Source organism: Miniopterus natalensis, chromosome 10 (assembly GCF_054644295.1).
Source record: "Miniopterus natalensis isolate mMinNat1 chromosome 10, mMinNat1.hap1, whole genome shotgun sequence".
In the NCBI taxonomy this organism is placed as follows: Eukaryota; Metazoa; Chordata; class Mammalia; order Chiroptera; family Miniopteridae; genus Miniopterus; species Miniopterus natalensis.
In genome coordinates this window covers 21,095,683-21,108,264 of record NC_142090.1, presented here as the reverse complement: position 1 = coordinate 21,108,264, position 12,582 = coordinate 21,095,683, and the positions used below count along the sequence as shown (strand labels likewise).

At 37.4% G+C, this 12,582-nt stretch overlaps 1 protein-coding gene across 2 annotated transcripts in view; it reads right to left on the bottom strand.

Annotated features, from left to right (window-relative positions):
• IQUB (IQ motif and ubiquitin domain containing) overlaps positions 1-7,375 on the bottom strand; it is a 59,051-nt gene extending 51,676 nt beyond the window's left edge. The window contains exons 1-3 of one of the 2 annotated variants that reach the window (XM_016213356.2): positions 7,345-7,375; positions 4,428-4,861; positions 2,068-2,202 (exon numbers count right to left, since the gene is read on the bottom strand). In XM_016213356.2, coding sequence (XP_016068842.2) covers positions 2,068-2,202; positions 4,428-4,857 — 565 coding nt within the window. In that variant the 5' untranslated portion in view covers positions 4,858-4,861; positions 7,345-7,375. Of the gene's footprint in view, positions 1-2,067; positions 2,203-4,427; positions 4,862-6,175; positions 6,325-7,344 lie in introns of those variants that run through there. The other variant, XM_016213357.2, reaches the window with a different exon arrangement.
• Between the last annotated feature and the right edge of the window lie 5,207 nt (positions 7,376-12,582).

Here is a 12,582-nt window from a genome sequence, read left to right as displayed (position 1 = left end):
TCATTCTCAGAAATGCATCAGATACCACAGTTTTCTAAATGTTTGACCATTATCAATATATTTTTAATTTTTTAAAAAAAATTTTCAATTACACTTTACATTCAATATTATTTTGTATCAGTTTCAGGTGTATGGCATAGTGGTTAGACAAGTATATACTTTACAAAGTGTTCCCCCTGATATTTCTAGTACCCACCTGGATCCATATATAGTTCAAGAAAGCACAAAAAACACTGAGTTTCAGTATTTCACCCTAAATTCTTAATTTAAAAAATTAACATGAATGTTATGGGTTTTGTGGTGGGTTGAAATAATGGTCCCCAAATATATTCCTGTCCTAATCCCCAAAACCTATGAATGATACCTTATACGGAAAAAGTGACTGTAGATTTTATCAAGGATTTTGAGATGGAGAGATGATTCTGGATTATCCAGGTGGGCCCTAAATGTAATCACAAGTACTCTTATAAGAGAAACCAAGAGGGACATTTGATTACAGAAGTGAAGATGATATAGTAGGCTGTCCCACCAAACTTGAATTCCAGTTCTAGTACCAGAAGAAAGCACCTATGTTAGAGGGTGGTTGGTTGACACAGAATCCAGCTCTTTCATTATTATTACTTCTGACATAAGCCTGTTACCTAGTGGTGATGCCAAGTACTTACACATAAAAAAGAAAGATCATGAAGTGCAAAGAGATTCTTAGATACCATTGGCCAACTATTCCAGTCTCAAAGTGCTCTCCTCCACTTTTGAATTTCACCTTATAATTAATGCCACACAGTTTCAAATTCCCTTTTTGGAGTTATACTTATGTTTAAGTTCAAACTCTGCCATTTATTAGCTATGTGAATTTATACAATCTGAAGAGAAATGAGAGCTTTAGTTTTCTGCTTTCAAAGAAAAAATTTATAATAAAGCATTGTTGTGTGGATTGAATGATAATGTGATGGTGTAGGCAGAATATTTTGTAGGACTACCGTATAGTAAGTGCTCAGTAAATTAACCATCATCAACATGATCATGATCATCATCACCATCATTATTGCTATTTAAATTTTAGCTTTCTTCCCCAACCAAGCTATAAAAATCTGTTGTTTGAGTACACAAATATTACACTATTAGAGTATATTGATTATAATAGTTTCAGAAAACAATTTTGAAATTGAACTGATTGTTATTCTCTGATTTAGCAAGGAGGAACTTGATAGATATGGCTTACTACTTTATAGTGTTTAGGATTTTTCCACAAAAAATGTCATTGTGGCACCTTTATAAGTAAACACCAGAACTTTTAAGCTAAATATTAGGATTTTGTGCAGACATAACCTACAGAAACACTTATTTAGCTATGTTAGTCTGGTTAACCCCATCACAGTTACAAAGATTACACCCTCTCATGACACACAGCTAATATAAAGTGGGCTGCTCAATACCGCCCATAAAATATAAAGAAAGTTGAACATCATGGGAATGTGAGCTGGCCTTAATGTATAGAAGTCTAATAGATAAATCATTTTCAGTGCCCTTCTTATTCTACACATGCGCATTCGTCCTCTATTCTTTTCAACCCCATTTCCTCCCACTCCCCATACAGTCTTCTTCCGGCCATACTAAACTTCTTACCACTTGCCAAAAGTCCCAGTTTTTCCCACCTCTTTGGAATTTAGCACAAATATTATCATTTTAATTAAAAGAAGCTTTCTAGAATCTCTCAGTTCCTTTCCTCCTTGTACTCACAGCTTTTTGTGCATACCTCCATTAAAACATTTACACATTATGTGGTAACTATTGCATGCACCGTCTTCCTTACTAGTCCATAAACAACTTGAGAACAGGGATTTTGTTTCATGTTTCTTTATATCTTCAGTTCTTAGCAAAGTATTAAGAACAAAGTATGTCCTCAATAAAAGTGTTGAATGAATGCATCAACACAATACAAAGTTCAAACAGTAAATATCAAGTTACTTAGTCTAACAAATCAAAGATCTTGATTATTTACATGTAAATAATTAAATTATTAACACTAAAGAAGTCTTGATAAATTTTATTAGCTTCCAAGCTTACCTGCACGTCTTAGCTGCAGTATGTCAGGTGGCACACCTAATAGGTATGCAAAATGATCCCTGAGGTACTTAAAAACGCGGTCAACATTAAAAGGCACTATAATTTCCTGGCCCACAGGAATAAGTACCACTTTTACTGTAGATTAAAAGAGAAAAGAAAAGAAAGAATCATGGTCCAAAGCAAGGGTCAGCAACCTACAGTCCACAAGCAGATAGAAAATTATGAAACAATGTTTAATCGCATACAATGCAGTTGCTTCTGCCATATTCCCCACAGCATCTCCATAATAAGAGCTTATTTTTCATTTTCTATGAGGAGAAGTGACAAACATTCAGTTGCAATCTTTAGCTTTGAAAATCAATTCTGAATCCCAAAAATTAGCATCGATGATGAACACCTACTCCCCGCCAGCTCAGAGTTCAGATATCTCTTCTACTCCCTGGCATGAGGATCAGTGCACATTCAGGATTACCTCCTTGCTCAGACTACCATGAGAAATAGAAAATAAAACTCAACTGCTTTGAAAAATTCCCAATATCTGCTATATATTATTTGATATAGACATAAAAAGGTCTCAGAAAATTAAGCATTTTTGTGTAGTATTGGAAAGAGACCCTGAGGCCTAGAGAGTGTCCCAATGCATTGATTACATATTGATATCACACCTCACTAAATCAGTGCATATTTATGAAATTAAGAAAAACTGATAAACTTTCAAAGAAATTTTTCTTTGACCTTACAACTACAAAAGGTATCTCATACTAAGTCCACTCTTCTTCCCATAATTTACTTATGTCTATAGTGACCAAAATGCAAAACAGAAAATCAGTTTTGCAAATATCTGAAGTAACTACACACAAACCCACTTTTTACAAAACTGGACATTATGTGGCTCACTCCCCACTTTATAAATAGGAAATCAAGACATGTTGAAAATAAAGAAAAAACATCATTATAAAATGATTATCTCTTCATAAATTATAGGAAGGAAATACAATATTTAAAAATTGTTATGGGGTAAACTTTTTTCTTTTTCACCTACAGACTTAAAAATGTAATGAAGCAGATGGAAAAAATAAGATGGAATATAGAGTGCACACTGTAAGCTAAGAATATCCTGTCTATTTCTCAGTGTCTGATATGACAGTTTTCATAAGCTAAATGAGACATCAGTAATCCCAGGACAAAATTCAGCTAGGCATTGTTGATGCTAAGGTTCTTCGAACTTGTTAAAACTTTTCATGGTTCTCTGTCAACATAAAGAACACTTCCTCAGATGTTCAATTCTCAGAAGGTTGTTTTAATTCTTTTATGGATTCAAAGTTTGGTGATAAATACATTGTAAAATTCTCTTAGCAGTGACTTCCTAAGCTTTGGAAGGGAGGTGTGTTAAGGAAATTGTGAGCCTCACGACCAAGGCAACTGTTTTAAAAATCACCATGTGTTTGTTATAAGCTACAATAACAGGGAATCACAGAAATATGAAAAAATGAACCCAAAATGTACCCTGAGTAGTGAAACTGGAGAACACCACTGTCAGTTAGTGTAATGGGCTTGACGGCCTTCTTCCTTCTCACTCTTAGCTTACCGGGACACACTCACAAGGGTCAGTTGCTCCACTGGGTTCAAAAGCCCCATTTTACCGGCCAGACTAAGCTGCTGTTATTGTTATTAAGTGATGGCTCATGTTCTCACCCTCTGAATGAAAACTCTCTCAAAACATGTGAACAAAGGGGAGAAGCAATACTCAGTAAACCACGCAAGAAGAAAGGTTCTCTGCGTAACCTCCCTCTGCTTTGTTACCAACAATGTAGTGATAACTCCTCCGTGCCACCAACATTATATCTTTAAAATTAAACCATTATGAAAAACAATTATTTTTCTGAAGCTAAATATAAGGTAACACTATGCAGAAATTTGGACAATGTAAAAGCAACATGATATGTGAGCACTGGATATGAGACTAGGAAATCTGGAGTCAAGTTTCTATCCACCGCTTGCTAGGTATGTACAATGAATTCCAAACTGGCATGCAGAAAAACTACAATTATACTCAAGAATTTGTCTATCATTTTCCAAGATCCCTAAACATTTTTTAAATCTCCTTGATCTAGGAAAAACAGATAAATATTCATTTAAAATTTAAAGATGTTCATTTATTTAGGGAGAGTAGATACTGCAGAATAGAGAAGAGCTTCACACATAGTTAAAAGATTCAAGTGGTGAAGCTGGAGAAGTTTGTGGATAGGAAAAGGGAAAGTAACATCAAATATAAAGCAATCTTTAAGCAAAAACAAACAAGAAAAAGTAACCATTCTTCTGCTGAGGATAAGAAATAGCCTCCCTTCCCTAGGTAATACCTGTTGCTGAAGAAGCTATCACTGCTGTTTTCAGAGATTCCTTTACAGTCTTCATTCTATCCAGATATGCCGGATAATAACCATCTGAATGCTGTTTGGCTGACTGTGTTGCATTATCGATTTCCCTTAGGTAGCGCTCCTTATAACGTCTTGGGGAACCTGAAACTCGTTCGGATGTTGTAGCCTCTTCCATGAGTATCTGTTCTTCGTTTGATTCCAGGCTTGAAGAGCTCTGGTCACTGTCCTCCTTAGCACGTGTTTCATGGCCACCACCAGATGGTTCCAGTTCAGATTCATTGTCTTCAGTTTGATCTGACTCTGGAAGCTCTTCTGAGATAACTGGAATATTGATAGTCTCATGAACATCATCACTTTCTCCTGCTGCATTAGGAATATTCGGAGCATCGGATTCTTCTTTCTCTTCAGACATTTTCCTGAATTGAGAAAATTAATACATTTACTATACATAAAAACTTATATGCCAAATATCAAATTCATTGCTGGTACACAGTAACGTTCATAATATACTATAATGTTGCTCATTACTTTTTTAAAATGACTATCTTAGTAACTGCATCAGGTAAAACACCAGTGAATTTTTAATAAAAACACCACAGAAAGTAAAAATGTATACCAAGAAGGAGCCTCCAAGCACAATTAATTTAAAATAAATCTTCTTTGAAGAATATATTGAAAAATATTTTAAAATATATTGTCTCTTCCTTATTCAATAATCAATGTTTGTGAAAGAAAGACTTTTTGAATAACGTTTTTTCTAAACACAAAACTAACATAAAATTTATACTCTAGGACTATAATTGATTAGATGCTCCAAGAAACCTGCCAGCTCACACAGCAGCTATATCCTGGATAGTACACTCTCTTTGTAGTAGCTTTGCTCTTACAAGCCGTAGCTGAGGTCTCCAATGACCTTTACCTCCTCAAAACAAACATCAACAAACAAATGTGGGTTGCTCCTGGAGCTGACTGGGGCTTGAGATACTACAACCAGTAGCTTTGTCTTGGAAAACAGTATGACAGCATTCAAGAGCTTGGGTCATTGTAGAAGAGGGCAGCCCAGGGCCAAGCTGCAGAGGTAGGAGCTGGTTCAGAGCAGTGAAGAGCCAGTCAGCAGTGAGCCTACCTACAGAAGCTGGCAATCAGGGAGGAGGGACAGAGGAAGTGACCTTGAGGCTGATTTCTGTGGCAACCAGCAGAAGGAAGATTAAAATTTGGAACAGTAGTGAGATGGGGAAGCTGTGATTGGGGCTTCCACTTTAAGCACAAATCCTTATGGAGAAAAAAGTTAACCTTAGTCAGTGAAATTGTCTGGCTACTAGATGACAAATTTCAACAACAAAAATATAATACAGTTGTTGAATCCAATGACTATAGCATTAGAGTTAAAGAGATAGTTAGAAAACTGGAAGATAAATAGATTTTACACAGAGTAGTGCAAGGAGAAAAGGATATGAAAAATGTGAGAATTTAAGAGCCTGGAAAAGAGAAAAAGAAAGCCTAGTATATTTTTCTGCTAAGCATATATCTTGTTGTAAGCTAAGAATGGGTTTGTATTGCTAAAATAAAAAACAACAAAAAATATTCCAAGAGACTTCATGTGGCTTGTGAAGCCCTTTCCAGAAAGTTTGCCAGGCCCTGATCTAGCATGTATCAGATTGAAGTCCCAGAAGAAAATAGAGGGATGGAAAAAAGGAAATATCTTAAAAAATAATGACTGAGTGCCCTACCCGGTTTTGCTCAGTGGTTAGAGTGTTGGACTGCAAACTGAAGGGTCCCGGGTTTGATTTCAGCCAAGGGCCACATACTATGGTTGCAGGCTTGATCCCAGTCCCCAGGAGGCAGCCAACTGGTGTGTCTCGCTCATGCCCATCTTCTCCCTTCTCCTTCCTTCCCTCTCTCTCTCTCCCCCTTCCACACTCTGAAAAGCAATAGAAAAAACATCCTCAGGTGAGGATTAAATAAATAAATAAATAAATAAATAAATAAATAAATAAATAATACTGGCTGAGAATTTTTGAAAACTTATGAAATATATGGATCCACAGATCCAAGGAACACAGCATAAATATATACCTAACAGGATAAATAGAAATAATTCATAGCCATGTACATCGTAATTAAATTACAGAGTAACAAAGACAAAGAGACAGTCCAGAAAGCAAACAGTGATAAAGGACATGTCATCTACTGTTTAGAATCATATTAATTTGCTGACATTAATGAAAAGGAAAGAAAAGTAAAATGACTGCAGATTGCACCGGCCCTTTTTGGAGAGTCTGGGGTAAAGCTCTTGTTTCTATCTGGTGGGTCATCCTTCCCCTAAAATGCCTAAGATGGCATCTTCTAAATCTGCAACAGCCCCCTATTACTGAGGGCTGAAAAAGGTCACCACGGTGGCTAAACGTGTTCTAAGCGGACCCGGGCCACACGGGTGTGCCTGCGCCGCTGCCCTGAAAGCACTAGGGCTGGGAGGTGAGGCGCGAGCCCCGGTCACTGCGGCCGGGCCAGGGGAGGAGCCGGGAAAGGGTGCTCTGCGCGGCTTTTAAAGCAAAGGGGGAGCATTCCCATGGCTTTTAAGGCAAAGGGGGAGCATTCCCATGGCTTTTAAAGCAAAGGGGGAGCATTCCCATGGCTTTTAAAGCAAAGGGGGAGCATTCCCATGGCTTTTAAAGCAAAGGGGGAGCATTCCCATGGCTTTTAAAGCAAAGGGGGAGCATTCCCATGGCTTTTAAAGCAAAGGGGGAGAATTCCCGGCCGGCCGGCCAGTCAGTCCCCAGAGCCCAGACGGCACCAGCGCCCGGCACAAAGACCTCGGAGTCCAGCGCCCGCAGATCCCTGGGTCAGGGCGGGCCTAAGGGCGGGGTCAGGAGAGCGCAGCCAGAACCCGTCCTCCTACCCGACTGAGAAACTCGACCACTCTCGGGGAAGCGGTTTCTCAGGCTCCTGAAAGCGGCCGCACTCGCCGGATTCTCCGTTACTTGAAGTATCCTAGCAACGGCCCTGGCATCACCTCCCCGGCCTCGCGAGAAGGGAAGGTTCTCGCGCTCGGAAGGATAACAGCGGAGGGGAGGAGCGGAGCCTGAGGGGGCGGGGCTAGGGGCGGGGCTAGGGGCGGGGCGGGGAGAGGGGAAAGGCCAGTTGTTCCCTGCAGGTTAGATCTGAAAGCGAATCGGACTCTAACCACTCTCCCAGTTCCCTTTTACACTTGTGAAGCAGAGTCCTCCGAACCAAACACTGAAAGCAATTTACGCTTATAGATATAAGAAGCCAGGATTATAGAAAATTTAAATATGAAATGAGAATGAAGATCGTGACAAAGGAGAACTCAGATATACAACTGTAGGAGCCTGCTTGCTTTTGTTAGATTTAGAACTTGGCTTAGCTTCTGGGCAATCAAAGAGAAAAGGGAGTCAGGAGCTATTAAATAACTCCCATTTTAAGTCAGGAGAAGCAAAGCTTTTGTTAATCGCTAAATTGTAGAGAGTTTTGGTGGGGGTTTTTTGTTTTTTCTATCACCGTAAGTTCTTTAAATTGATGTTTATAAAGAACTGGGGGAAAGGATCATGTATGTTCCTAACAAACTTATTGCGGCTTCCTTAAAATAATAGCTAACATTTATTATTATTTCTAACTAAGCACTTTGCCCATATTTCTAATTTAACCCTTACAATGATTTTATTAAGGAAGAACTGTGATTCGCCCCATTTTACTAATGAGGAAACTAAGGTTTAGAGTGGGAGCCAGGATTAAACCCAGCAGTATGATTCCAGAACCTCTATTTTAAACCACTAATCTATGCTATCACGTTTAACATCCTTTCCTATTTTAAAAGGATATAAGATTAATAAAATTAAAAATTTTGTGATATATACTATTCATTCCTCCTTCATAATATTCAATGTTTTCATTCCTTTACATCATTCTACTAAAACTGTACTCTCATCTCCCAATAACTTCTTACTATTCAATGTCATTTTTTAGTCTTCATCCTATTTTAAAATATATATCTATTACTAGTACAATACAAAATGCATATTATATTCTCAGATAAAACTGGCTTTAATAATGGTTTTAAATAAAAGCAAATGCATTTAAACCACTGCATGAATCCACATATTCATGAAGAGCAGAGAAAAGGGGGGAAGAGCATTCAGATAACCACTAGGGTTAGTCTTTTATGGGTAAACCAGGTGTGATTGAAGGTGTGCAGACAAGTACTTCCAAATACTCCCCCACTCCCATCTCCAAAATCAAAGTATATCCTAAGTTTACTAGTAATTGGTAGGCTTCCCAGGTACTCCATTCTATGCAGGTTGGAAAGGTTATTAGCACATCAAAATCACACACACATACACATACACAGTAGTTATTTGGTTGTATAAAATAAATGTAAATGCAAGCTGAAAACAAACAATGGGAAAAGAGTCAATTCTGAAAGTGGAAAAGTCATTTTACATCATTTTCTATTTACTTTCCACAATAAACCTGTACATTTTCTTGGGATTTATTGTCCAAAATAACATCTTTATTTCTGATGAAACACTTACCTTCATTTATCAAAGCACTTATTATACAATAAACATTGTTTTATTGTTTGGCTTTTATTTATTCATTTTTATTTTACTTTGTTGTTGACGGAATTAGATGTCCCCCAATTCCCTCCCCCCCCAACACCTTTACATCCCTCCTCCCAGCCCCTGTGCTTTATTCTTACAAAGATGCCACCTAATGGCTTTATGAAATCAAGCATTTCAAAGTATTTTCCATTATTATTTCTGACTAAAATGTAACTTGATATAAATGAACGAATTAGAAAAAAACATTATAATAACTTAGAAAACCCAGGACTTAAAATTTTCCTTTGGAAATCATCTATATGGATTACCTTTGAATCTTAATACCTCTGTGAACTAGTTAAGAGATTAGAAATACAGATAGTACTTCCATAGTCCCATCTATACCCACCCATAAGGGACAGGTATGTTTGAAATTCAGGATTTTCCTCATTTTTGAAAGCTAATATGGGCATATGCTATATATTCTGTGACACATTCAGTGGGTCTGGAGAAATAGAATCATAAAAGTAGAATCAAATACATTAATACTTCTGTGGTAAAATACATTCATATTCACATTAAAGTGGGATAAAGACTACAAATAGCCTTATGTCAATTCTGGTCAGATTCTGCTTCTAATGAGTTGTGAAAAAAAATTGTTTTCAAACATTTTTGGAGTTTGGAATTTAGATAGGGAGTTTTGGAACTGTTTTACCCTGAGAAAAAGAATCAGCCCTCCTGTTACAGAAAAAAAGAGAGTAAAGTGAAATATTGTATCATAAAATAGTAATGTGTACCATTAGAAATGCCTAAAGGTTCACCTGAAAAACACACACCCATATTTGTGACTATGAGAAATACCAAAAAAAGAATCTCTGAAATGCTTTCATTTACAGTCACAGAAAGAAGACAATCCACCATAAATTATATTTAGCACACTGCAAAAAATTAGCTAATATAGACCTAAAAATCTCTTTTAAAAAATATATAGACATATATAGATATATATATACACATATATATGTCTTCATTGACTTCAGAGAGTGGAAGGGAGGAGAGAGATAGAAACATCAATGAGAGTTATTAATCAGCTGCCTCTTGCAGGACCCCCACTGGGGATGAGCCTGAAACCCGGGCATGTGCCCTGACCAGGAATCGAACCGAGATCTCTGGATCATAGGTCTATGCTCAACTGCTGAGCCATGCCGGCTGGGCCTAAAGATCTCTTTGAACATTATTAGCAATGCATGGCAAGATAACTTTATGAGTTCTACAGCACATTCACAAGTTTCTTTAACTTTTATTTCCTCTTTGATTCTATGTGTGATGTGCCATGTTCCCTCTCGTCTGTTTATGGAAGCATGTCTTGAAATGGCACCATCCTCAGCTCAGATCCCTTCTGTGACTCTTTTGAGCACTGCCAACCCTCGCTAGACATGTAGTATGAATAAGAAACAAACTTTGGTTGTGTGAAGACTTTGGGATTTAGGGATAGCCTATGCTAATTAACTACTTTTCTCACTTTCTTTCACTAACTAAAATTTTGGCTTATTAACTCTACATAAAGATGTTTGAATAAATTTCTCTAGTTCCCATCAATAATTCAAATCTGATATCACATTCCCACTGATTCTTGAGAATTCTATTTAAAATAAACCTAATTCATACTCCTCTAAACCAAACTCCTATCTTCTCATTTACTTTTTTTCTGAAAGAGAATTACTAATATTGTAGCATTGGCTGCAATCCCATTGAGTAGAGTTTCAAAGGAAATTCTGCTAAGATGCAAATATTCATGGTATGTTCAGTGACTTTGTACTTTACCCTAGACCCCAGAATACCCTTGCATACGAAGTTTATTTAGCTTCTGTTTCTTTATATAACTATAGAGGCTGGGAAGAAAAAGAAAAAGCTGATATTAGCCTAGATGTGAGAATGTTCTTATACAGAACATTGTTGATTTTCTCTCTTTGAAAAAGAAAACATGAGGCCTGATATAGAGAACTGGGGAAGTGCTGTAGATCAAAAGTGCTCTATAGTTGGATAACATGTTAAATAAACAATGCCTTCCTTGTAAGATCTGAATTCTTGGCTTCTGAGAATAGTAAAAATGAACTCTTAGATTTCTTGGGAGAGTTCGTGGGTAAACAGAAGAATACAGACTATCTAGAATACCATCTTGGCTGTCAGAAGGAATTAGAACTGGCCCAGTGGAAAGGCCTGTCTGAAAAGCCTGCTGAACATCAGGTGAAGAGACTTCCTTTTTTAATTTATTGGGGTAACATTGGTTAATAAAATTATATAGGTTTCAAGTGTACAATTCCATAATACATCATGTGTATACTGTTCTATGTGTTCGCCATCCAAAGTCAAATCCCTTTCTGTCCCCACTTATCCCTCCTTTCCCTACTTCTAACTCCCCTCAACCCCCTTTCCCTTATAATCATCATGCTGCTGTCTGTGTCTATAAGGGGTTTTTTTTCTTAATTCCTTCAACTTTTTCACCCAGCCCGCCCAAGTCCCCTTCCCCCCGACAGGTGTTAGTCTGTTTTCTGTATGTTTCTATTTTATTAGATTTCACAAGTGAAATCATAAAGGCAATTCAGGAATTCTTCCCACTGTAGTAAGTCCCAAAGTCAGCTTCTTAAGAATCTTGTTCTCCATTTGACAGACTGCTTTCTTTCCTTTTTATCTAGTATCCTAATCCTTGTTGTCCATGCAAATAAACCTGCTTTGCATTATAACAACAAAAACCTCAATTACCTTCTCCTCTCTTACTGCACTTTAGGATTAGTAAAGGAAATGCCACAATCAAAATAATCTTCCATCCCCAAATTCTGAGGGAAAGGTGGGGGAGGGGAATAATGGAGTGAAGACTGACCGCATATGATGGTTGCCACTAATGGCATCATATTCCTTCTATTCGGATGACAGACTACGCCAACTTCTCCTGGTATAGAAGAGACGGTGACCCTCACAGTTGATCCTTACTCAGAGTTGGGGCCACATATCCTGTTAGCCCAGGGCAGGCATGACTTACACCTGTTATCCTTGTAAAATTAATAACTTCCTTTCACTCTCAAAATCATTACAGGTTCAATGAAAAATCATACAGTTATAAAGATAAAAGTCATTTTCCCCAAAGGAAAGCATGTCCACAAATTTGAATATTCTGCATCTAGTCCACAGATAGTAGAAAGGGGGTGATTTTGCTGCCATTTTCATTTACAAAGCTCAAATTGAAAGTATCTGGAGTATGGTCATTGAATAAGACATATGAGGAACCTAAGGAGATTTGAAATGCGCCATTCTGAAAATTACTCAAATTAGTCTACACACCACTCGGCAACACTGAGTATTTTTAAGTAGAAGAACCATCTGCAATTGGTCAGAAAAACTTAATCTGGAAGTTTATAGGAAGCAATTGGAAAACATTTGAAAGAGTAAAAACAATTGAGTGTAAGGTGGTATGGGCAGTTAGAATGGCAGTTATGGTAAAAGAATGCCTTTTAGCTACCTACCAATTACCATGATGCATGTGATCCATGTGAAGGTTTTTGCACAAAGCAATATCCAGC